A 26,527-nucleotide genomic window follows, 5' to 3' on the forward strand; every position below is an offset into this window, starting at 1 on the left:
GCTGTAATGCTGCACCCGGGAGGTCTCCCCAGCACCCCTTCTCCCCGTGACCTGTCCCCAACTCTTAGTCACACTTTTAGGAAGCCAGAAACCATTTTCTGTGGCAGAAAAGGCTGGACAGCAAGCAGGGACGACAGCCCACTGCCTTGGGCTCAGCACGGATCCTCAATTTCTGTCTCTGTGGGGACTTTCCACAGCTGCTTGGTCTCCTCATACCTACTTTTTAGCATTGGCATTCGGCGTCAGTTGTACAGCTGCTGTCCACCCCAAAGTGGAATCTGGAAGGCACACCTGGGATCGGGACTGGCCATGGCCATGCATCCGTCCTTCCCCCCAGTCCCTCCCTCCCCATCTTCTTTCCAGGTCCATGCTGGCCCTGTTGTAGTCCAGGGCACGCTGATGGAGCTCCTTCCAGGTTCCTGATGTGGTGCTGGACACTGGACACACCAGGTTCAGTCACTTTTGAAATGGCCAAGGGTTTGGTGCCCGGAAGGGGGTTCTGGAAGCGTTCTAGGAAAAGAATGGGCCTGGCCTTGAGAAAGGTGAGAAGGAGCCCAAAGGGCTGATCCCAGCAGGGGTCTGGAGGTGGGAGAATTTCGTGTGGTGACTACGGAAACCCTATTGTAGCCTAGTGAGTTACGGGGAAAAATAGGGTTAGGAGATTGTGAGTGCCTCGGTCGGGGGAGGAGAGAGGTAGAGTTGTAATTGGGCTGGTTGGGGAAGTCTCTCTGAGAAGGGGACATTTCTCTTTTTTTTGTTCAAGATAGGGCCTCACTCTGTCTCCCAGGCTGGAGTGCAGTGGTGTGATCACGGCTCACTGCGGCATCAACCTCCCAGGGTCAAGCCCTTTCCCCACGTCAGCCTCTCAGGGAGCTGGGAACACAGGCCTGCACCACCATGCCTGGCTAAGTTTTTGTATTTGTTTGGTAGAGACGGGGTTTCACCATGTGGCCCAGGCTGGTTTGGAACTCCGGGGCTCAAGCCATCTGCCTGGGGGACGTTTCTCACGCAGAGGTCTGTGGACTCTGCATCATGATCGCACACTGGCTGAAACTATGTCCACAGATAGCACCCACATTTGATTGAAATGATTTTAATGTTTGAAGGGAAGGCATTGGTCGACCTACATTGTAACTGGGAAATCTGAGGGCTTAAGTGGTGGGACTTCTCAAGGCAGTAGTAGAGATGACCAAGAACTTATACTGACCTGCTGTAGTGCCCTGGTGGCATTTTCCACACATGCATTCATTTATTCATTGATTCCCTCTTTCCCTTGCTCCCGTGAGCCCAGCCCTGTGCTAGGTGCTGGGAGGTCAGACGCCATTCCTGCTTTCGTGGAAAGTACGGTGGAGGGTATCACAGCAGCGAAGCGTGTGTGTGATGGGAGTGACAGCTGGGGAGGCCCAGAGTGACCCCAGCCAGTCTGGATGGGGAAGCAAACTGTAACCTGAGGCCAGTGGCGGGTGGGAACTGGGGTTGACCTGGCCAAAAGTGTGTGGGAGGGAATTCCAGGCCGGGCTGGGTGGGGGTGGGAGACAGGAGGCAGAGAGATTAGCAGGGAGGCCCAACTCTGCCAGAGGGATGACGGCTGCCGCTGCCGCAGCCGCAGGGGAGGGAGATTGTCCAAGGTGGAGGTGACAGACTTTGGTGATGAATGAGGTGTGGGAATAGGGGCGGGATGGCTGGAGGAGGATATTACAGTAGGGCCACCTGTGGATGGTGGTGTTGTAGGCTGAGCTGGGAGCCCCAGAGAGGAGTTGGGGCAGCGGGAGGTGACAGGCTCGGAGGCCCACAGAGTATCCAGGTGGAGATGGCCAGAGGCACGTCAGAGCTCAGGAAGAGGTGTGAGCAGGACAGGCATTGGCACTCATGGGCAGATGGACAGACACGAGCGTGCTGGAAGTGGAGGGGTGGACGCCTGCCTCCCCAGCAGAGGAAGGTCTGGGACAGAACCTCAGGGAGGCTACAGGGGGAGAAGCAGGAGGTGTGGGACCTGGGAGGGCAAGGGGACTGTGAGAGGTCAGCAGGGAGGGTGGCCTCTGGGTACCGGGGACCCTGGTGAGGCAGTCAGAGGGAGTGGTGGAAGTGGCAATCCGGGGCAGGGGCTGTCTGGCTTCTGTGTCTACCCACTCCTCTGAACCAAACATGCAGAGCCTACTGACCACCACTTATTGAGGACTCTGATGAATGCTCTCAGAGCCAGGGTTTGCAGCTTCAGAGCCTGCGTGCCCAGCTGCTGTTGCTGTGACGTCTCCAGACTGGGGAAGGCAGGAGGAGGGTGGAAGAGGAACTATAAGACCTGGCCCTAGGCTGGGCGCCATGGCTCACGCTTGTAATCCTAGCACTTTGGGTGGCCGAGGCGGGCGGATCACCTGTGGTTAGGAGTTCAAGACCAGCCTGACCAACATGGAGAAACCCCATCTCTACTAAAAATACAAAATTAGCCGGGTGTGGTGGCTCATGCCTGTAATCCCAGCCACTCGGGAGGCTGAGGCAGGAGAATCGCTTGAACCCAGGAGGCAGAGGTTGCAGTGAGCTGAGATCTTTCCATTGCACTCCAGCCTGGGCAACAAGAGTGAAACTCTGTCTCAAAACAAAACAAAAAAACAAACAAAAAAAACGACCTGGCCCTAGTCCTCAGTAAATGAATGCTAGCGCTTTGTTCTTACATTTTTACTCTTCCGCAGGGAATCCTGTAGAACTGTAGGATGCTCAGATGGTCTATTAGCCTGCTCAGGCTGCCATAACAAAATACCATGGACTAGGTGGCTTGAAACAACAGAAATTCATGTTTCACAGTCCTGGAGTCTGGAAGTCTGAGATCAAGGTGCCAGTGGAGTTGGTTTCTCCCAAGGCTCTCCCCTTGGCTTCTAGATGACTGCCTTCTCTCTGTGTCCTCACATGGCCTTTCTGTGCAGGCTCAGAGATAGAGTTCTGGTGTCTCTTCCCCTTCTAATAAGGACATCGGTCCTATTGGATTAGAGCCCACTCTAATGACCTCATTTAATGTTAATAACCTCTTTAAAGTCTCTCTCTCTTCAGTCACATTGGGGGTTAGTGCTTCAACATACACAATTCAGTCTATTGCAGATGGCAATCTTGAACCATTACAAAGAATCTGAATTATCCTCCCCGCCTCCACAAGTGTACCTAAAGATCCACGACTCTTTTATAGTACAGGTTAATTATCCCTTCTCTGCTTGGGACCAGAAGTGTTTTAGATTAGGGATTTTTTTTTTTTTTTTTTTTGATGTTTGCTTTGTACCCAGTGGAGCACCCTTAATTCCAAATACTCCAGTGGGCATTTTCTGTAGGTGTCATGTTGATGCTTAATAAGTTTCAGATTCTGGAACATGTTGGATTTTGGGTCTTCAGGTTAGAGATTAGAGATGTTCAACCTGCACACACTTATACCTAGAACACTGGCAGGTATATTTTAGTGCTTAATAAATGTTTATTGAAGAAGGAAAGACTCATTTGAGTTTAGCCTACAGTATTCATTAAGAAACCAAAGTGTTTTGGGAAGAAAGCTTTTTGGGGGATAATTTCCATGTGAAAAGAAAACTCAGTTGATCAGGGCTTCCCATTCCCTGTGCATTTTGATTATTTAAAACATGGTGTAAAAGTGCTTTGATTAAGGAAAGGCTATGAACTTTCTAAAACATAGCACATTGTATAATGTGTAAAACACGTGTGTATATTTCTGCGATATTAAAGAGGAGTCTCTTTGATCAGTATTTTTTTTTCTTCCTCTCAGTCATACCGAAGATCCATTTTACATCTGACTTCTCATTTTGGAGATTGGATACATCAATACTTGATGTGTTTCAGAGTAATGAATTTTAAAGGCAGTGAAGGGTGATACAGGAGGAAGGGATGAATTTAAAATCCTGTTAACTCTGATCCTATGTAGACAGTCTCAGCTAAGTCAATATTTAAAGAAGATGAGAGACTCGCCTGATAGGAAGTCACTGCGTTGGGATTTAAAAGCAACTCTATTCCAGAGAGTTCGAAACACTGAGATACAGTTCAGCCTTCTTTTTTAATATGCTGAAGCCACCGGTCAAGGAAATGCACATTTTTTTTTTTCCTTAGCTGAACTGAGCTTGAATGCTTTTTTACCCTCTCTACGGGTTGATTCATTGAAAGTAAATTGGTAGTGATAATAACAGCGTCAATTTAAGGAGCACTTCGTATGTGCCACACACTGTACTAAGTGCTTTCTTTATGTCCATTATCTTAGAGACCTATTGGTTGATGGAAGTGTGTGTCATTACTGGGTACATTACTGGGCCTGGGTCATTTTGTGCATCCCTTATTCTAAGTAAAATTCTACATTGTTTTTTTTTCTCCTAATACCTAACAAAGGCCGTCAAGCATGAATTCCTTGACGGTTAGCAAATGACCCCTCTTCTGATGGGTTGGGATCCACACACATGGCGTCTTCCTCCTGTCCTGTGTTGAGGAGGGCAGTGCTTCCCCTTTCGTGCAGGGCCAACTCTTCCTCCTCTTCCTCTCCTTCCTTAAGGTTTCCTCTCTCTTTTGTTTTCTCGCTCTTTTTTTTTTTTTTTTTTTTTTTTTTGAGATGGAGTCTCGCTCTGTCACCCAGGCTGGAGTGCAATGGAGCTTTCTTGGCTCACTGCAGGCTGTGCCTCCCAGGTTCAAGTGATTCTCCTGCCTCAGCCTCCCAAGTAGCTGGGACTACAGGTGTGCATCACCATGCCCAGCTAATTTTTGTATTTTCAGTAGAGATGGGGTTTCACCAGGGGTTTGGCCAGACTGGTCTCGAACTCCTAACTTCAAGTGATCCGCCTGCCTCAGCCTCCCAAAGTGCTGAGGTGACGGGTGTGAGCTACCACACCTGGGTGGGTTTCCTCTCTTTCTGTCTCTCCTGAATCTTGTATTTTTTTATCTCTGTAGCTGCTGCTAGTGAATTTTTGGCCTTGAGGGATTTCCATTGCTTTCTTATGAGCTTAGCTATTTATTTAAAAGTGGTTTGCTGATTTTATCCATCATCATCAGTTGGTGGTGTTTGTCAGGGAAGGAGGAGGGTGGAGTTACCATGTTGTGAGAAATGCTTTCTGTTTTTCCTTTTTCTGAGACAGGGTCTCACTCTGTCGCCTAGGCTTGAGTGCAGTGGTGAGATCATAGCTCACTGCAGCCTGGAACTCCCGGACTCAAGCGATCCACACACCTCAGCCTCCTGAGCAGCTGGGACTACAGGCATGAGCCACCACGCCTGGTTAATTTTTGTGAGATGAGGTTTCGCCATGTTGCACAAGCTGCTATTTCTTAATTAATAAAAGAAGTTGATGAATAATCTCTTTCAACTGTCATATATTGGAACTGTGCTATTCTCTTTCTACTAATTTTCCACCACTGCAGGACTTTGCTACTGATCTTGGAAATATGGGAGAAATCTTTGGAAAACTGATTCCTTTGTAAAATTTTGAAAAGCCTTGCAACTTGGATCTGTTGATCAGCCTTGGTTTTAGTGATCTTTGACAGAAATTTGTTTTTCTTGTGCTCGTGATGACATCCAGGCTTAGATACCCTCCTGAAACTCCCATTCCCAAACACACGCACGCACGCACACAGGCACGCACGCACGCATGCACGCACGCACGCACGCACGCACGCACGCACACACACACCCTGGACTGAATTGGGAGTTCTCCGGTGGCATTGGCTGGGGGCCTCATTCTTAAGTGAATCGGTGAACCTGCAGCGTTGGTAAGAGCCATTGATTGGTGTGGTGCTATCACTCCTGTTGCCTGGAACATGCTAAACCTGCTTATTTTACTGCCATTTGATAGCAGAGATTTAATTTCACTCTGTAAAACTCTCCTGACTCAAGCAGTTTATTTTGCAGCTAGAGATCCATCATTGCGTTGGGCTTTACCCAGAGTCAGTGTTAGCTTTGTTTTGCCTGCAAACCTCTGATTACTGTCAAATTGAATTAGATGTCTCCCTTTGCTGATCACTGATTGACTTTTCCTTAATTTCCCATTCATTTTTTCCCCATTTCAGTTGTTATAGATGAAGTCGATTAAATGGTTTTGTGTAATCAAGAACAGCGTTCCATTTCAGTATGATCAACACGGAGCTTGTAAGTCAGGGGGTGGATGTAAACAAGCTGGTAATGAGCCGGCATTTGAAAATCGAGAGGAAGCTTAATAGGAAACCTTCTCCCAGGTGAGGTAGCTTAAGGGCTCAGGGTTTTCAGGGAGGGACCGTTGACTGGTAGAACTCGGGAATCAAGGTGTCAGGTGAGGGTAGGGCACACACCAGGGATGTTAGTTTCCTGCTGCTGCTGTAACAAATGACCACAAATTTGGTGGCTTAAAACAACAGAAAGTGATTCCCTCACAGTCTGGAGGCTGGAAGTTCAAAATCAGTCTCATTGGAGATCAAGGTGTCAGTAAGGCCATTCTTCCTTCAGAGACCCAAGGGGAGACTTGGACTTGGCTTGTCCCAGCCCCTGGTGGCTGCTGGCATCTCCTGGGCTTGTGGCCACGTTATTCTCTGTCTCCATCTTCACTTTGCTTTCTTCTCTGCTTGTGTGTCTATCTGATCCTCTCCCTCTTTTAAAGACACTTTTGATGGCATTTAGGACTCACCCAGTTAATCCAGGACAGCCTCCCCATCTCAAGACCATTAACTTCATCATGTCTGCAGAGTCCCATCCCCCTAAAGATGACATTTTCAGGTTCCAGGGATTAGGATATGGGCCTATCTTTGGGAGGCCATTGTTCGACTTACCACACTGGGCCTGCTTCACAGAAGACTTTGGTACAACGGCCCAAGGCCTGGGCTGGACGGAGTGGTACGAGGACGAGGGGCTGGACGGAGTGGTAAGAGGACGAGGGGCTGGACTGAGTGGTATGAGGACGAGGGGCTGGACGGAGGGGGATGAGGACGAGGGGCTGGACGGTGGGGGATGAGGACGAGGGGCTGGACTGAGGGGTATGAGGACGAGGGGCTGGACTGAGGGGGATGAGGACGAGGGGCTGGACTGAGGGGGATGGGGACGAGGGGCTGGATGGGGCTTTCAGGGGGTATTTCCCCAGCACCATAGATCGTCTCATTGCCTTGTCCTTTCACCTTCAGGAAAGGGAGGAGGGTGGGCTAGAGAAAGAGCAAGAAGTGAGAGAGTGGGGAGAAGTGCTTGGAAATACTGCATTTGTGCAGAAGTCGGAAGGTATGGGAAGAACTGCCCAAAGAAAAGCCTAGCGTGCACCCCTAAGCCTGGCTGTATGGCTATGATAATGAGGCCCAGACTCATGGAAAGAGCCACCTGGACTGTTCTTTCTGTTCAGAGGGGTCTGCAGTGTCTACACTTGCTAACCAATTACGGAGCTTCATAGGGTCCCACCTTGACATAGCTCGTGGAGGTGTAAAACCCTGGTTCAGCCCTGGGAGTGGAGCCTGAGAGTAAGTTTGTGAAGACTGTGCTCTCTGTGGGTCTCATGGATGTGGGGGAGCAGAGGGGACGGTGCAGTCAACGAGGAATTGTCAGAGGCTCCTGGACTACATCAAAGGGCTAGAGTGAGGAGGAGAGAGAGGCTGCTGCTGAACGCTGGGGTCATTCCCCACTGCCAAGAGGGTCTCTCCATGCCTGGAAATGCATCCCAAAGGGCAGCATCAGATAGATTCCTTTCTTATGTTTTCAGGGAAGCTATTCGTTTCTTGTGGCTGCTTTAATGAATTACCACTCTGGTGGCCTAAAGTAACAAATTGATTCTCTGACAGTTCTGGAGGCCAGAAATCTTAAAACAGTATTGGCAGAGCCACGCTCCCTTCAGAGACTCTAGGGGAGGATCCTTCTCTGCCTCTTCCGTCTTCCAGTGGCAGCCAACATTCCTTGGCTTGTGGCCCCATCACCCCAGTGTCTGCCTCCTTCCTCCTGTGACTGCCCCCTCTGCTTATTTGCGTGAAAGCTCCTTCTTTCTCTATTTTATAAGGACACTTATGAGGACCTTTAGGGCCTACCCAGGTAATCTAGGTTAATCTCATCTCAGAATTCTTCACTTAATCACTTCTGCAAAGACCCTTTTTCCAAATAAAGTCACATGATCCAGAGATTAGGCCATTATTCAACCTGGTACAGGCAATTAAAGAGCTCAATAAGGTATCTTAACAATAATCGTATACTCTGTTAAAAAGGCAGATGGTATTACTGCTGGGCTTTTAGACTTGTTTGTTCACAGTACTTTTAAGAATGTCATTGCCAGAGGGTGTAATTTTTAAAATACTGCAACACAGAGTCGAGCAAAGACAATGCCTAATTGTACTTTTCAGCATTCCTTTTTCTCCACCTCCCCAAGAGGACGGATATGAAATATGTGTGTGTCTATGTGTTTTTGGAGGGTAACAGTTTACAAAGCTGTTAGTTTAGCATCCCTTGAACTACCTGGGGCCAGGCACAGCCAGCGTGTACCTTTACCTCCTGGGGACTGAGAGCATTGGCCTGGTTGACTCGGGGTAGTGCAGGCCCCATGCTGTGAGGTGTGGATGGCAGGGGCTCTTCTAGCCTGTCTGGTCCCCTTGGGGGCTGATTGACTCTTTGTTACTCCCATCTTTGGATTAAGGGCCTGAACCTCCCTATTAAAATGAGACTCTGGGCTGGACATGGTGGCTCATGCTTATAATCCCAGTACTTTGGGAGGCTGAGGTGGGCGGATCACTTGAGGCCAGGAGTTCGAGACCAGCCTGGCCAACATGGCCAAACCCTGTCTCTACTAAAAATACAAAAATCAGCTGAGTGTGGTGGCGGGCGCCTGTAATCCCAGTTACTCAGGAGGCTGAGGCAGGAGAATTGCTTGAACCTGGGAGACAGAGGTTGCAGGGAGCCAAGATTGTGCCACTGCACTCCAGCCTGGGTCACAGAGCGAGACTCTATCTCAAAAAAAAAAAAAAAAAAAAAAGACATTGCTATATAGAGGAGATAATAGATTATGCTGTTTATATCCGTCTTTGTTTGGTGATTCCATTGGTTAGTCACTATTAGTCACTTGCTGTTTATAAAGTGCTGTGTGTGGTAAAGGGGCAGTGGTCCCTGCATTAAGCCATGACTGCCTTACATCTTACCACAGATGCTGATGTGTAAGGACGTAGGGAAGGAAGGTGCCGGGGAATCTCTGGAAGGGCGGGTAGCCTCTGGAGGACCTGGGGTTGGGGGCTTGAGTGGGGAAAGGGGGGTGGCTGGAGTACCTGGAGAGTGACGGAATGCAGGTCCCAGGGAGTGGCGAGACATGCCAGGAGGGAGATCTGGGAGGAGTTGGGGCTGCGTGGTGGTGGGGCTGATGGAGAAGATGCTTGGGTGCTCCCATAGGCAGCAGTGAGACCTCAAGAGCTTCTGCAAGAAATCGAGAGTTCCAGACCCGCTGATTTGGAGGCAGAGTGTAGAGTGAATTCAAGAGGCCGGGAGGAGCCTCAGGAAGAGGTGACATCCATGCCTTAGTCCACGCTGGGGGCGGCCAGACTTTTATTGATTCATTCACTATTTTGTTTAATTTAAAGTTTGCCTTTAGTTTGGACTTTTTCCCTTTTTTGTTTTCTTTTTGTTTTTTAAGGTTTTCTTCAGCGTTATTGAGGTTGAAGGCAGATAACCACGTGTGCGTCCAGTGTGCAGGGTGGGGCTTCAGTGAATGAACACGTTGTGAAATGGTTACCATGGTCAAGCTCATGGACATGTCCATTACCCCACAGGGTTATCATTTGTGTGTGTGTGTGTGTTGAGTTAGCAGTTTTCTTTCTTTCTTTTTTTGAGATGGAGTTTTGTTCTTATTGTCCAGGCTGGAGTGTAATGGCGCGATCTCAGCTCACTGGAACCTCTACCTCCTGGGTTCAAGCGATTCTCCTGCCTCAGCCTCCTGAGTAGCTGGGATTACAGGCGTCCATCACCATGCCCAGCTAATTTTTGTATTTTTAGTAGAGACAGGTTTTCACCATGTTGGCCAGGCTGGTCTCGAATTCCTGACCTCAAATGATTCACCCACCTTGGCCTCCCAAAGTCCTGGGATTACAGGCGTGAGCCACCGCGCCCGGCCTCTTAGCAGTTTTTCCAAGTGTGCAATACATTGTTGTTAAACCTGGTCACCACACTGTACATTAGATCTCAGACTTCTGTTTTTTTCTTTATCGTGAACTATGTCCATAAAATAATATTTGAGCCCCGCACTGAAAACATGTATTCATCTGTATTTATTTACTTATTATTTATTTCTATACTTGTACCTCTGTGCATGGCATATTGCATATAATGCATATTGAGTGCATTGTGAAACAGGTACAAAATGTAATTACAAAAAAGAGAAATAACAAGAAATGGAAGGTCCACTGTCTTCATCCTGCGCCTGGAGGCTCCACAGCTGTGTACGAAGGTGTTCCTGTGGTGCTCGAGTCTCAGTTCATGACGGGCGTCTGGGCGCTGGCAGCAGTGGTTGGAATGAACCAGATGGGTGGTGTAGGGGAACAGAGAGGAAGGGCAGGTGGCGAGGCAGCTGGCAGAAGACATTGACATCATGTATTGATGTCAGTGGCTGATCACATTAGAGAGGGGAGTGAAGACCAAAGAAAGAACAGGGCAGCCGGGCGTGGTGACTCACGCCTTTGACACCAGTGCTTTGGGAGGCTGATGGGGAGAATCACTGGAGGCCAGGAGTTCAAGACCAGCCTGGGCAACATGGGGAGATCTGTCTCTACAAAAAGAAAAAAATGAGCCAGCTGTGTTGGTGTGTGCTTATAGTCCCAGCTCCTGGGAGGCTGAGGTGGGAGGATCACTTAAGCCCAGGAGTTTGAGGCTTCTGTGAGCCACGATTGCACATTGTACTCCAGTCTGGGCAACAGAGAGACTCTGTCAAGAAAGAAAGAAAGAGAAAGAGAGAGAGAGAGAATAAGAAAGAAAGGAAGGAAGGAAAGAGGAAGGGAAGGGAGGGGAGGGAGAGAGGAAGGAAGGAGGGAGGGAGGGAAGAAAGGAAGGAAGGAAGGAGGGAAGGAAAAGGGTGAATACAATGGAGAGGTGACTTCCCCTAAAGGAAAGAGAACTGGGGACAGATGCGGATTTGGGTGGAAAAGACAGTCTTCCCTTCCCTCTGTCCCTCCATCCTTCCTTCTGTTCTTCCCTCCCTCCCACCCTACGTCTTATGACAAGTTGGTTGTGGGGGAATTGATGCAGGAGGAGCTTCCTGGGGGTCGTAAAAATGTGCTCCTGAATAACTACAAAGGTTGGGTGCTGACAGTGTGGGCTCCCTGTGAGTTTCCCGGGGAGGTAATTCATCAAAGGAAGGAGGCTTGAGGGCCTGTGCAGGGCAGAGAGAGGGTGAGCAAGGCTAGGGGTGCTGCATCTTTGGGCAGTGTCCCCCAACCATGCCCCAGAACTAAGATTGGGGGCTGATTTAGCTGTTTCTGAAGTGATTGGGGGTCCTCAGACCTGGAGGGAGATGATGGTGAGTCCTGAGGGGGAGTGAGACGAGCCCTTTGCTGGAAGAGAAATTGTTATTTCATCTTCCCATCCTGCAGAAAAATAAATTTGACATTAATCCTGCACTGTGCCTTCCAGACAGCCATTCAGGTTTTCTTAGGTAAATTCCATTGTCTTCCTTAATCATTGGATTTTTCCTAATGTTATACCTACATATGTGTGTGTGTATATATATGTATGGTATATGCATAAATATAAATGTGTATATATAGATTTTCTGTTGATGCTGTTTTAGATAAGTGTTTCTCCTCTGCAGAGAAATAGCTAGCATTTTTCTTGGGTTCCTGTGCGTAGCCAAGGAATCGCTATTGTCTGTAATGTCTGTAAGAACAGGCATGTTCTTGTTTTCTCCTTAGGTGGCCATAAAAGTCATCGATAAGAAGAGAGCCAAAAAGGACACCTATGTCACCAAAAACCTGCGGCGAGAGGGTCAGATCCAGCAGATGATCCGTCACCCCAATATCACTCAGCTCCTTGATATTTTAGAGACGGAAAACAGCTACTACCTGGTCATGGAGCTGTGCCCTGGGGGCAACCTGATGCACAAGATCTATGAGAAGAAGCGGCTGGAGGAGTCTGAAGCCCGCAGATACATCCGACAGCTCATCTCCGCTGTAGAGCACCTGCACCGGGCTGGGGTGGTCCACAGGTAAGGGCCAGGCCACGCTGGTGATCACTGACTGTGAGGTCCATAGATGGCACTGGGCTTTGGCACCCTCTCAGCCTCTGAGAAAGGCTGAGCAATTGCAGCCTGTTTTACAATTTTTCTATATTTTTATTTTATTTTATTTGTTAATTTTTTTGAGACGGAGTTTTGTTCTTGTTGCTCAGGCTGGAGTGCAATGGCGCAGTCGCGGCTCACTGCAACCTCCGCCTTGTGGGTTCAAGCAGTTCTCCTGCCTCAGCCTCCCGAGTACCTGGGATTACAGGCACCTGCCACCACACCTGGTTAATTTTTTTGTAGTTTTAGTAGAGACAGGGTTTCACCATGTTGGCCAGGCTGGGAATTTTTCTGTATTTTTATTCCATGAAATTGTTTTGTGAATTGGGTTCATGCCAGTGTGAGGGTTAAAAGAGTAGAATCTGAAGCCAGAGTGACTGGGCTTGCAACCTGGCTCTGCCGTGTAATAGTTATGTGACCTTGGGCAAGTTACTTAACCTCTCTGAGCCTCGGTCTTTTAGTCTATAAAATGGGAATAATAATAACACTTCTCTCTCAGTTGGAGTAAGGGTCAATGAGTTAATAATACATGGGAAGAGCTTGGGACAGCATTTGGTACCTAGTAGGCATCAGGTGTTAGCTGCTTTTCTTCTTGTTTGCATAGTCCTGAGACCAGTTGTTTAGGTGCCTGAAAGAGCCAGTGTTAAGATGGCATGAGATTAGTGCAAGGTATGATGGTGCTTTCATTGTCTTTGCTTTACATATGGTAACCACTCAATAGCTGTTTTATTCAATGAAATTGAATCACCATTCGAATTTTGAACTTGCCCTTGAAATCAAGGAGTGTTTTCCACAAACCAAACCAGTCTTGCAAATAATTTTATGAAAATCAAGCTTGTTTTTAATAGCTTGTTGCTTCCTAGGAAGGGGCTCTACAAAGAAAGTGAATGGAAGCAGCATTCTTAGCAGTGTTGCCATTGGTGGTGGTGGGTGCCTGCTTTTAGTACGGTGTGAAAATAAGATCAAACGAATTTAAAGAAATAAAAGCTCCCTCTTTTCCTCCAAGGGGGTGTTGGCTTCACCAACAAATGCATGGTTTTTCCTTTGTGAAATTATGATCAATAATTACTCTGGGTTATTGAGAACAACCAGAAATCTTTTTTTTTTTTTTGAGACTGGGTCTCACTTTGTCGCCTAGGCTGGAGTGCAATGGCACAATCTTGGCTCACTGCAACTGCCGCTTCCCAGGTTCAAGACATTCTCCTGCCTCAGCCTCCCAGGTAGCTGGGATTATTACAAGTGCCCACCACCATGCCTGGCCAGTTTTTGTATTTTGAATACAGACAGAGTTTCGCTATGTTGGTCAGGCTGGTCTCGAGCTCCCGACCTCAGGTGATCCACCCGCCTTGGCCTCCCAAAGTGCTGGGATTACTGGTGTGAGCCACCACGCCCTAGAAATCTTTTTTTTTTTTTTTTTTTTTTGAGACGGAGTTTCACTGTTGTTGCCCAGGCTGGAGTGCAATGGTGAGATCTTGGCTCATCGCAACCTCCGCCTCCCAGGTTCAAGTGATTCTCCTGCATCACCCTCCCTAGTAGCTGGGATTATAGGCATGAGTCACCACGCCCGGCTGATTTTGCGTTTTTAGTAGAGACAGGGTTTCTCCATGTTGGTCAGGCTGGTCTCAAACTCCTGACCTCAGGTGATCTGCTCTCCTCGGCCTCCCAAAGTGCTGGGATTACAGGCATGAACCACCGCACCTGGCCTAGAAATCATTTTTAATTGGTGCTTATTTTAAAAAGCAAGATTGAAGTATGACATATTTATGTGTGTATATATGTAAACATGCACACGTGTGTGCACATGTATGTTAAAATATTTTAAAATTAATAAATGTATGTACTATAAAAGTCACCATTTAAAAGTGTATAATCTAGTGTTTTTTAGTGTATTCACAGAGTTGTGCAACCATCACCACCTTCTAATTTTAGAATATTTTTATTACCGCCCCCCCGCCAAAAGAAACCCTGTACCCATTAGCAATCACTCCCCATTTGCCTCTTCCCCCAGCACTGGCAACTACTAATTTACTTTCCGTGTCTATGGATTTGCCTATTCTGGCCATTTCATATAAATGGAATTATATAATATATAGTCTTTTGTGATTGATTTCTTTCATGTAGCATTATGTTTTTCAGGTTTGTCTAAGTTATAGCATGTGTCAGTGTCTCCTTCCTTTTTATGACTGCATAATACTCCATGTATGGATATACCGCAGTTGGCTGATCCGTTTGAGTTGTTCCCACACTTTGGCTAGTAATACTGCTATGAGCGCTGTTTTCACTTCTCAGAAAACTCCAACTCTTAGGAGTGGAATTGCTGGGTCGTATGTCAGCTTTCTTGATCCTTTTGAGGAAACACATATTTTTAAAAAATTCAACATTTAATGGTAAATCTAATTTTAATTTTAATAATGATAATCGAGTTCTATCTGTTTGAAAGCCATTTTCTTTCTTTCTGTTTTTTTGTTTTGTTTTGTTTTGTTTTTTTGAGATGGAGTCTCGCTCTGTCGCCCAGGCTGGAGTGCAATGGCGCAATCTTGGCTCACTGCAACTTCCGCCTCCCAGGTTCAAGAGACTCTCCTGCCTCAGTTTCCCAAGTAGCTGGGATTACAGGCATGCGCCACCATGCCCAGCTATTTTTTGTATTTTTAGTAGAGATGGGCTTTTGCCATGTTGCCCAGGCTGGTCTCAAACTCCTGACCTCAAATGATCCACCCTCCTCGACCACACCCCAAGTGCTGGGATTACAGATGTGAGCCACCATGCCCAGCCATGAAAGCCGTTTATTTTCTGATCAGTGACAAAAGCAGCTCCAGGCCTTTACTTAATAGAACTTAGACTTCCAAGGTGGAGAGAGCTGTCTCCTTACTAATGGGATTGGTGCCATGGGATGCTCTGCCCTCTCATGTCTAAACCCACGGGAGGTCCATTGTCCAGGCCTTTTCTAGAGCCAGCCTTGGGTAGGCACCATTCAGGCCAATCATTTCCTCCTCACTGAGGTGAGAACACCTCTTCATATACGTATTCTTAGTCATGCGTGTTGTCATGAGATCACACTTCATTAGAACTCTTTGGGCTTAGATTAGCAAGGAAGAGAACATTCAGAAATGGTAAGTGAATCATGCTATTTTTGGCTCTTCCCAACAATACCCTTGGGTAGCCTGAGGTGTCATAGCTCTGCCGTTATTAGGAAAATGATAGTCGTAAGTGTGCCTGGCTCTGTCTTTGTTTATTAAGATGACAAAGGCAGAAATCTCACAAGTGAATCAGCTTGGATTACCGACTCCGCAGGTCACAGTGGAAAATGGAACGAGGGACTGCGAGCGGCAGAGCTTTTTGTGGTACTCGGGGTGTTTTTTGCAAGGATTTTGTGCTGTCAAAAACAAGATGAGCACTGAGCTTCTCAGGATTGTGAGAACAACAAAGAAAACCAAGTGGTAGCTGCGCCTTGCACACTGGCCTCTCCTGCAGGAAATTCTCAACAGCCCTTTTAAAGTAATTTTAACAAAATCCAATCCCTCTCAGCGCAATTACTGTCAGAATGTCAAAGCAATGAATTTAATAATGTTTTGATAGCAAAGACGGTATACTTTTTCTTTCTCTGATCTCCAGCTTTTTCTACTTTTGCCTCTCTCTCCTCAGGAATATATTTATAATCCAATAATGGCAAGGGCTCAGATCTTTTAAAGTTAGAGAAGATTGGAAATACACAGACAATTTAGGAAGATTTTTTTCACGTTTCCCTCTAAAAATCATGTTAATGTGTGTCACCGCCCATGGACGTAGGTGATTAGGTGGTTGAGACCTCACATTAACATGCTTGTTTAGAATATATTCATAGTGGCTTTAACGGAATGTCTTGACTTTCAAAGACTCTATACCACTAATTTTGGGTGTTCATATTTCAACTGACCACTGGTATGCTCTTTACTGGAGCCCTTTCTCATAAAGAATTTTCTCCTTTATGCTGCAAAGGTGGAATGAGTTTCATAAATTATTTTGAGGTTAGAGTTTTCAAATGAATAAGAGACTATTGCATTTCAGAGAGGCCCTGGAGTCGCTGGTGGGAAGATTTCTGAGTAAATATATTGGATCATGCAAAAGGATTCAGGATGATTTTTTGTGGCTATATGTGTACAGTGATTTTAGGGGCTTTTGGGTGTGTGTGTGTGTGTGTGTGTGTGTGTGTGTGTGTGTGTGTGTGTTAGGGGATGCTTTAAAAATGCAGTTCCTGATTAGGCTGATATTATGTTGTTATGTCATAATCAACTTAATGCTAGCAGAGCCCTCATTTCCTGTGGCATTAAATCGAAATAATTATTTATCTTTCCAGAAGTATTTAAACATCATTTAAAAGAAACAATAAATATGACAAGTAGGTTTTTTGTTTGTTTGTTTGTTTTTTCAAAGGAAGCTAAGCGTGTATAAAGCAGATTCGCTTTGCTGGCAGAGAACTTCCTATGAGACTAGACTTGCCACAGCCTCTGTGTCTAGGGCTGTTGTTCATTTTTACAAAAGTAGAGTGTGGTCTAACTTCTCTATTATTCTATTTTAGAATTGTCTAAGCTTCTCTAAAATATAACAGGTTGCTTTTCCTTCCCCTAAACGTGCTCACCCAGCAGGATGCCAAAATCTGATGATTTGCCTATTGTATATAGAGCATCAACTCTTAACATGAATCACCTAGAACGCCGATTCTGCTGAGAGGCTAATTTGAGATTCATGTGTTCATTCAAAATGACAAAGTCCAATCAAACTATACAGAGAAAACACAACTGGATAATACAATACCACCATCCCTAAGCAGGAAGAGAGAAGCCATGGGGCTGCAGGACCAGGAGAAAGAGACACACGATCAAAGGGAGCCGGAGCCTGAGCTCGGATGTGTGTCAACACCGTGGCTCCCAGGGCCATGACCTTATCCATTCATCAATATGGAGAAAAGGGCTCTCTGCGCTTAAGAGGAAGGAGTGGAAGACAGGAGGCCCTTCTTTGTTCTTTTTGGCCTGACAAGAAGCAGGCCCAACCTGTGCTGGTTGGGGGGTTAAGAAGTCTGTTAACTTTCGGGTTTTCTTAGAGAGGAGAGGAAGGGGACAGCAGATGAGAGGGAACGATTTCTGCTCACATCCAGGAGCTGGATGGAATCCCAGGGCCTTCTGCTGAGAGCGAGCACATATCTGGAGGCACCAGTGACAGCAAAAGTTTTGTGTTTAATTGGGTTTTTAAAAAATCGCATTGGAAATGTGAGCTCTTGCAAAGCTCCAGCCCAACAGCTTCATGGATTGGGATGCACAGTGGTCTGCAGCGCTGACGCGAAAGCCAGACCCCCTTGTCCATGTGCTGGTTTGGCCACTCCAGAGTGGTGCTGGGCAAATCACTTGAGCTTTTGTACCTCCCTTTCCACAGCTACACAACAGGGAAAATGGATTCTCCACTTCACATGGCTGTTGTGAGGATTAGATAAGTCAGTCTGCATGAAGTGCTCAAAACCGAGACACTGTGTAAGGACTGAGTCCATGTTCTCTGTAATTACTACTGAGTCCAACCCATTCATTGTATCCACAGGAAGCTGAGGCCCACAGTTCTCCGTGCTCAGGGCCCCATAGCTGTTCTCTGCTTGTACTGCCCTTGTCTTTGGCTGAATTCTACTCATCCTTCAGGTCCCAGCTCCAGGCTCACCTTCTCTGGGAAGCCCTCCAGGCTTGGTCCCCTGGCCATAGACTCCCAGCACCCTCTACTTTTCTTTCTGAGCACGTATCCTGTGGTTACTTCCCTCTATCTGCTTCTGCACAGGCCACAGCTTAGCCCAGTGCTCAGCCCGGTGGGCACACAGTAAGACTTTGTTGAATGAAGGAAGGAAAATGGAATGAATACAGCTAGTGTCAGAGTTTGCACTGGGATGGAAGCTTTCTGGTAGCCAGTCCTATGTTCTGGAATAGTCCATATTCTCCCTGGAATTTCAAAGGAGTTTCTTCATTGACTTAGTGTCACTGTGTTTATTTTTTAGGTCACAATTTGTAGAGTGGCATCTTTCTAGTGAATGGGTCTTTCAGTTTTATAAACAGAATTTGTTTCTGGAACATTACGGGAACTCAATAAAGGTTTCATTTTGAATAAATAAATCGGGTTCATGGATAACACATTATTCTTGTATTTTAGCAAAATACCCATATTGTAAATAAATCAAGAATTTGCACATCATTTGCTTTTAATACAGTGCTTTTGAAGATAAGACCTAACCAAAAAAAAAAAAAAAAAATCATGTTCCCTGCAAAATACCTGTTGCCTTGGGGAGTTATGTGCTTGGGGAGTTTGGGATGCTTTATTCTTAGTTTATTATTAAAATTCATCTTGTGACCATCCCCGTAGGCAAAACTTTTTCCATCAAACTTAATCCTGTCTGAGTTGGGTCTGTCCTTCCCTGGACCCCTTCTCTCTTACCTTTCGCTGGGCAGGGGGGCATGCCCCCCAATACTGTTTGCTTATGGCCAAATTGATCACCTCTTTTAAGTATTTTCTGGAGTCTTAACTCTTCACCTTGTCTTAGAATCTTTCACTTTATTATCCTCACCTCCAGCCTCTCACCTCATAAATGGAGTGGCCCGCAAAGCCCTCAGGAATCCACTGTGGCGTTTCCCGCCGCCAGTGGCCCCGCTGGGTAACCCTTCTCATGATGGCTGGGCTCCGGGGCAGAATTAGAAGCTCCGAGAGTTTAAATGACTTGCCCGGGCCTGGTTGGCGGGTCCATTAGAGAGAGCCAGACCCCAGCACCTGTCCTTACTCCCTTCCGCGGGCTGCCTTGCTTGACTCCCTGTCTTTGCTCAGCCTCCCCACTTGCGGTGTTCACTGGTTCTGCCATGTCTCATGCTCTCCTCCTCTTACCTCCTATCCTGATGTCTCAGTGTTACACCATTCAGTTCTTTGGACTCAACCCTGAGCGGCTCCCCCAGGCTCTTTCCTGAGTTCCTGCCTCTCAGCCTAGACCTCCTGGGTTGGGCATGGCCTGTGGAGGCCCAGGGGAGAGACTGCCTTCTCTTTGCCTTCTCCCATCCCACAACTCTGGATGCATGTGATGCATGCATGTGCATGCACACACACACGTGCGCCCATGACCATATACACATGGTGCACTCTGACATATGAGAGCCCACACACGTGTGTATGCAACACATATGTGCAAACTCACATGTGTACGTTCATACACCCATGGATGTGTGCACATGCATGCACACACCCACACATGTACACTCTTGCTGTCCCCACATGCATGCACAAGGTCACATGAACATGTGCCAACACTTGCAGTGTGCACACACAAACTCATGTGCACTTACACACTCAGGCGTAAACACACACACACACATACACACACACACACACTCCTGCTTTCCACCTCCCCAGCACTGCTCCTGTCTGCCTCTTTGCTCCACAGACTTGGAGCAGCTGCCTTTCTGCCCCCAGGGGCGGGGGAGCACCTGTATGTCTGTCATGGCAACAGGACCCTCCCTGACTCTCCTCCCGGCACCCTCTGTCCAAGAGGGCAGTGACTCAGTTTATGGCGGCCAGTCTCAGAACCTTCTAATTGACCATCTTGAAAGAGATGCAAGGAGAGTCCGTGTGGGCGGGTGGAGGGGAGGGGAAGGGGTTGCTTGGTAGCCTGTGGGGGAACCTTGAATGGCTAGTCATGGCCTGTTTGTGTGCTGGTGCTTTTGAAAGAACTTCGAACAAAGGGCTGTGATTAGGTGATACCTAGAGGGTGTGGAGGAGTCTTCTCCCCGCAGGTCCTTTCCCGATCTCTGTAAAAACACCCTGCGCTTATCTCAACATCTGGTCTGTCTGCTGCGATGGGTCCCCTTTGAGCATTTCTCCCTGGAACTGCCTAATGAGCAGAGAAGGGTCCTGAAGCCTTCTGAGCCCCCACAGCGTCTCTCTAGTGTCCTCTTCTCTGCTGGGCTCCCTGCTCCTGCGTCACTGTGGCTTCTGGTTGGTATATCGGTGCTGCCTGTTGTTCCCAAGACATCCCCCGCACCCCTGCGTCCTCACCCCCAGCACCGTCCTCCCAACCCATCTTCCTGTGCTGCCTCCTTCTTCTTCTTTTTTTTTGATACAGAGTCTCACTCTATCCTCTAGGCTGGAGTGCAGTGGTGCAATCTCAGCTCTCTGCAACCTCCACCTCCCACGTTCAAGCGATGCTCATGCCTCAGCCTCTCGCTGAGGCTACAGGCACCCATCACCACACCCAGCATATTTTTGTATTTTTAGTAGAGACGGGGTTTCACCATGTTGACCAGGCTGGCCTTTAACTCCTGACCTCAAGTGATCCACCTGCCTCAGGCTCCCAAAGTGGTGGGATTACAGGTGTGAGCCACCATGCCCCACCCTGCGCTACCTTCTGTGCCTTGTGCCACACCCCTTTGTTGCTCCTCCTAGCTCCTCTTTGAAGGCCCATTGGCCAAGCAAAAGCAACTTCCCATCTCTCCCAGGGCCATTCTCTTCTTTGTTTGTTTTCAGTTAAAAGTTAACACTGGGCAGGACGAGGTGGCTCACTCTGTAATCCCAGCACTTTGGGAAGCCACGGTGGGTGGATCACCTGAGGTCAGGAGTTCAAGACAAGCCTGGCCAACATGGTGAAACCCCATCTTTACTAAAAATACATAAATTAGCTAGGCGTGGTGGCACGTACCTGTAATCCCAGCTACTCAGGAGGCTGAGGAAGAATTGCTTGAACCCAGGAAGCAGGGGCTGCAGTGAGCTGAGATTGCGCCACTACACTCCAGTCTGGACAACAGAGCAAGACTCTGTCTCAAAAAAAATAAAAATAAAAATAAAAAAAGTGAACACTGAATTTCCAGTTTATATGCCACAGGGGGAACTGTTCAGACGGCAGGACTGAAGGAAGATCCTCCCACTTCCCTCTCCCTTCCATGAAAGAATTTAATCAGATCCAGGACCATTCATGTGGAGTGGGCATTCTCCTTCCCTCACCCCATCGTCATGTGCCGACCAGCCTGCCCTTCACTTTCCTTCCCGTAGGGCACGCCTCGCACTTCGCAGAGCCAAGTGTTTTGCTCTTGGGATGCAGCTAGAGTGAACGTCAGGCTTTTCACGTGGACCGCAGGGAGGTTTTCTGATAGAGCCAGTATTCTGGATAATAGAGGCTTGCTCATATTTTTTTTAAAGGTCCATTATAACACACTAACACTGAAACCTTATGAAGAAATTCACGCCTTTTAAAACTTCCAGTTTTTATTTTAGCTTCCGGGTGTACACGTGCAGGTTTGTTACATGGGTATATTGTGTGATGCTGAGGTTTAGGGTACAGATTCCATCACCCAGGTACTGTGCATAGTACCCAACAGGCAGTTTTTCAACCCTTGTCCTCCTCTTTCCCACCCTCCTCTGGTAGTCCTCAGTATCTGTCGTTATTGTCTTTGTGTCCATATGCACCCAATGTTTGGTTCCCACTTATAAGGAAGAACATGCAGTATTTGATTTTTTGTTTTTGTGTTAATTTGCTCAGGATAATGACTTCCAGTGGCATCCATGTTGCTGCAGAGGGCATGATTTCATTCTTTTTTTTGTTTTTTTGTTTTTTTGGGTTTTTTTTGAGGCGGAGTCTTGCTCTGTCGCCCAGGCTGGAGTGCAGTGGTGCAATCTGGGCTAACTACAAGCTCAGCCTACCAAAGTGGTGGGATTACAGATGTGGGCCACCATGCCCTGCCCTGCGCTACCTTCTGTGCCTTGTGCCACACCCCTTTATTGCTTCTCCTAGCTCCTCTTTGAAGGCCATTGGCCAAGATAAAGCAACTTCCCATCTATCCCAGGGCCATTCTCTTCTCCTTCACCTCTGTTCACAGTTAAAAGTTAACACTGGGTTTACGCCATTCTCCTGCCTCAGCCTCCCGAGTAGCTGGGACTACAGGCTTGTGCCACCATGCCCGGCTAATTTTTTTTTGTGCTTTCAGTAGAGACGGGGTTTCACCATGTTAGCCATGATCTCCTGACCTCGTGATCTGCCTGCCTCAGCCTCTCAAAGTGTTGGGATTACAGGTGTGAGCCACAGCGCCCAGCGAATTTCATTCTTTTTTATGGCTGCATAGTATTCCATGGTACATATGTACCCCATTTTCTTTATCCAATCCACCTTTGATAGCACCTAGGTTGATTCCATGTCTTTGCTATTGTGAATAGTGCTGCAGCATCTTTTGGGTAGGATTATTTATTTTGTTACCCTTCCTGTTTTATTCCAGGTGTCTCTCATTTTTTCTGCCTCTTTGGATCATTTGTATCCTCTTTGATCACTGTTGAGTAGCTGAGCAGACAGTCTGGGTTGCCCACTGTTCTGAATGGACTCAGGGACATAACTTCAGGGGGCTAAGGATGTCCCACAGTGAACTGCCTGAGTGAGGCACTTGGTTGTAGTCATACTATTCTTAGTACGGATTGCTTAGGGAAGGAAAATGTATCCAAAAGCCACTTTTATAAAAATTTATAGACAATATTTTTTAGAGCAGTTTTAGATTTACAGAAGACTTGCATAGAAACTACAAGAGAGTTCCCGCACACCGTCCCCCCACCCGCATTTTCCCTGTTACGAATATCTTGTGTTCCCCTGGCACATTTGTTACAATGGATGAACCAGTATGGATACAGTCTTATTAACTAAGGTCTGAGTTTACCTTAGGGTTCACTCTGTGATGTGCAGTTCTATAGATTTTGATAAATGCACAGTATCATGTAACACCACTACAGTATCGTAATAATTTCAACACCCTAAAACCCTTCTATATTCCCCTCTATTCATCTCTCCTTTCTTCCCTCCCACACGCCAGCCCCTGGCAGCCACTGCTCTTTTTACCATCACCATAGATTCCCAGAATGTCATATAGCTGGAGTCAAACAGGATGTAGCCCTTTCTGACCAGCTTCTTTCAATTAAAAGCATGCATTTGACGTTCCTCCATGTCTTTCCAAGTGAATCACACAATTTTTGGCTCAATATCTTATTTGTTTTTATCACTGAAGATAAAGAGATATTCTTTAATATCTTATATCTTTTTTCTTTTTCTTTTTTATTTTTTGAGATGGAGTCTCTCTCTGTTGCCCTAGGCTGGAGTGCAGTGGCATAATCTTGGCTCACTGCAACCTCCATCTCCTGGGTTCAAACGAGTAGCTGGGATTACAGGTGTGCTCCACCTAATTTTTGTATGTTTAGTAGATATGGGGTTTCACCGTTTTGGCCAGGCTGGTCTTGAACTCCTGACTTCAGGTGATCAACTCGCCTCAGCTTCCCAAAGTGCTGGGATTCTGGGTGTGAGTCACCGCGCCTGACCTTATTTCTTTTTATTACTGAATGTGCCATTATTTGGATGCGCCAAAGTTTGTTTATCCATTCTGCTACTGAAGGACATCTTGGGTGCTGCCAGTTTGGGGAAAGAATGATTGAAACTGCTATAAACATTTATGTCCATAAGTTTTCCACTCATTTGGGTAAATACCTAGGTAAAAGCTATTTTTAAAAATGAGATTTTAGTTCCTTTTTTCCTAAAGTCTGGAGGAAAGTATTCTCCTCTTCCTTCCGGATAAGTTACAAAGGACAAAGCAGGAAGTGGAAGTAAATAAAGCCGAAGGCTATTGAATGTTCTTTTATTTTTTATTTTTATTATTATTATTATTTTTTGAGACAGAGTTTTGCTCTGTCACCCAGGCTGGAGTGCAGTGGCGTGATCTCGGCTCACCGCAACCCCCGCCTCCCAGGTTCAAGCGATTCTCCTGCCTCAGCCTCCCTAGTAGCTGGGATTAAAGGCATGCGTCACCACGCCAGGCTAATTTTATATTTTTTTAGTAGAGACGGGGTTTCTCCATGTTGGTCAGGCGGGTCTTGAACTCCTGACCTCAGGTGATCCGCCCGCCTCGGCCTCCCAAAGTGCTGGGATTACAGGCGTGAGCCACCGCGCCCAGCGTGAGTGTTCTTTTCTTGTGCGTGGGTAAGTACACTGATCTCTTGGACAGAGACGGAAGTAGTTCACCCTCCCATGAACTAGCCACGGAACCTTTAGGCAGTTGGATTGGTTGTCACTGAAATCTTTTAGAAATCTGGACAAATAACCCAGGTTAACCAGGTGTATTCTGTGCATTTTTCTTAAGGGATAGAGTTGGTTATAAAGGGATGCTATGGGTGGGAAGATAGTAACTTTGAACTGATTTTATTTTTTTCTCAGTTTGCCTAATAATTATTTTTAATATGTCCTGCCCTAGTTTTAGGACGTTTCCTAGATTTTAAAAGCGGATATTGTTTTTCTTTTGCATTTTCTCTTATTTTTGGTCTTTCATTTATATCATTCTTCTAATCACTGTGGTTGTTCTCTAGGCTTTTGTGGCCCCAGAATTACCCAACTTAGTTTTATTGTTCTTGGCAGTTGCTGTCTTTTACCTCGCCTCTTTAGGATGTTTTCCCCCACACTGTTTGTTCTGAACCAAATTTCTCCTTTAATGCCTTAGTGTGGCTTCCCTTCTTCCCAGGCAAAGAGGCTTTATTTCATTTGAAACAAACCGTGGCCTTCCTTTAGATTTAGAGAGTGCTGCTGTTTGTAATCAGGGTTCACGGAACAACAGTTTGGGATATTGCTGGCATACTATTTTGTGTATGCATGTGTGTGTTTTGGAATTACCGTATATGCTTGAATAGAAGTCAGGCTGGTATTACGTCTTCAGTATCTTCAGAAAAGAGGAAGTGCCTTACAGAGTCCTTGCAAATCTCTCATATGATAAGGACACAATTTCAATGATAGTATTTTATTTTCAATAACAAAGTACTAGTTAGAGAACACACATAAACCTTTATTTGGCTCACTGATGACTTTGGGTGCTCTAGAAATCACTGGAGGAACCCAGTAGGAAGGAAGGTAAAAGCATTTACGTGGCTTTAATAATAACTTCTAGAGATATGGCCTCTTGATTGTGAGAGTTTGAGAGGCCAGTCTCAAAACAGTTCACTGAGTGGTTAATTTATGGAGATTTTAAATGGGTGCGTATGATTTGGGATAAGATTTCCAGCAAAGGCATCATATGCAAATTAAAAAAAAATACTTTATCTCAAATATCCAGTCACCTGAAAGATCATGTTACATTGAAATACTGCACAAAGACTCAAAAAGTCATCCTGGTTCTGCCTGTGACTAGTTTGAATAAAATTGTTTCATGAAATGTGACAGTGTGGAAACAGTATTTCTTAAATTAACTATGTTAACATTTTAATATATGGTCTTAAATAGGATGATGCAGCTTTAAAGATAAGTGGTATCAATAGTCATTTAATAATTCTATTGCATTCCTAAAAGGTATACGCTTGCGTTTTCCAAAAACCTTTTACTGAGGGACAAAGTCTTCCTATTGGAAAAGCAAGGAGGTCACCTTATATTTGGAGTCACCCTGTATTTGGACACGTGTGATGCCTTTACAAGGCACGCACAGTTTTGAAGTATTCTGTGCATTGTTTCATTTGGAGTGAAGGGAAAATATACAATTCTTCTTCCCATTTGTGGGCACACTGGATTGGGCAATGTCAGTTTATATCCCCAGTTTGAACACGGATCTTCCTTCTCAGCCAGCACCCAGCCCTGAGGCTATCGGTAATTTTGAATCTGTTGGACACTTTTTAGAGTTCACCCTTTTTTTTTTTTTTCTGCGTTTGGCTCCTTAATTCTTACCATCCTGTAGTCCTGCCCTTCCTGTGACAACAGCCTGGCTGACATAACCCCTGCCCACCCCCGCACCTGTCCTTTCCCAGTTTGCTGTGAACGCCAGTGTTTGCCACCAGCCTGTTGGTCTTTCCCCCGCACCAGTTCTCTGCCCTCACCTTGACAATCTCACATCCTTTCAAGGCTTCAGCGTCCACCCATGTTGAGGTTGAAAACTGGTAGCCTGCAGGCCATCTCTTGCCTGCAAGGGTGGGGTTTATGGTTGTTTTCAATATGAGTTTGTTGCCAACATTTAAAAATTGAGATCAAATCTGGACCTCTGGCTTCTTTTGGAGAATGAGGTGAGCTGGCAGTGCTGGGACCAAGCCGTGAGCAGGTGTCCCCGTTAAGTGGGGCACTGCTGTCCTGTTTGCCACAGCCAGTCCTAGCTACCGCTTCTTTTTGTTTTGGACATTGACGTAGTGTATCAGTTGCTGTTTTTGTTTTAACATGATTACGCCATTCAATTCCCTACAGTAGAGATAAGAGGAAAAAGAAACATTTCTCTTGCCTATCTCTCTATTCAAAAGTGAGAAAATAAAAGCCGGATCAAGAATGGTATGTTTATAAACAATGGAAGAGA

At 46.4% G+C, this 26,527-nt stretch overlaps 1 protein-coding gene across 3 annotated transcripts in view; it reads left to right on the forward strand.

Annotated features, from left to right (window-relative positions):
- HUNK (hormonally up-regulated Neu-associated kinase) overlaps window positions 1-26,527 on the forward strand; it is a 125,444-nt gene that overhangs the window by 36,585 nt on the left and 62,332 nt on the right. For 2 of the 3 annotated variants that reach the window (XM_021935540.2, XM_021935541.2), the window contains exon 2: window positions 11,842-12,134. In XM_021935540.2, coding sequence (XP_021791232.1) covers window positions 11,842-12,134 — 293 coding nt within the window. Of the gene's footprint in view, window positions 1-5,216; window positions 5,734-11,841; window positions 12,135-26,527 lie in introns of those variants that run through there. The other variant, XM_021935542.2, reaches the window with a different exon arrangement.

Source organism: Papio anubis, chromosome 4 (assembly GCF_008728515.1).
Source record: "Papio anubis isolate 15944 chromosome 4, Panubis1.0, whole genome shotgun sequence".
Taxonomy (NCBI): Eukaryota; Metazoa; Chordata; class Mammalia; order Primates; family Cercopithecidae; genus Papio; species Papio anubis.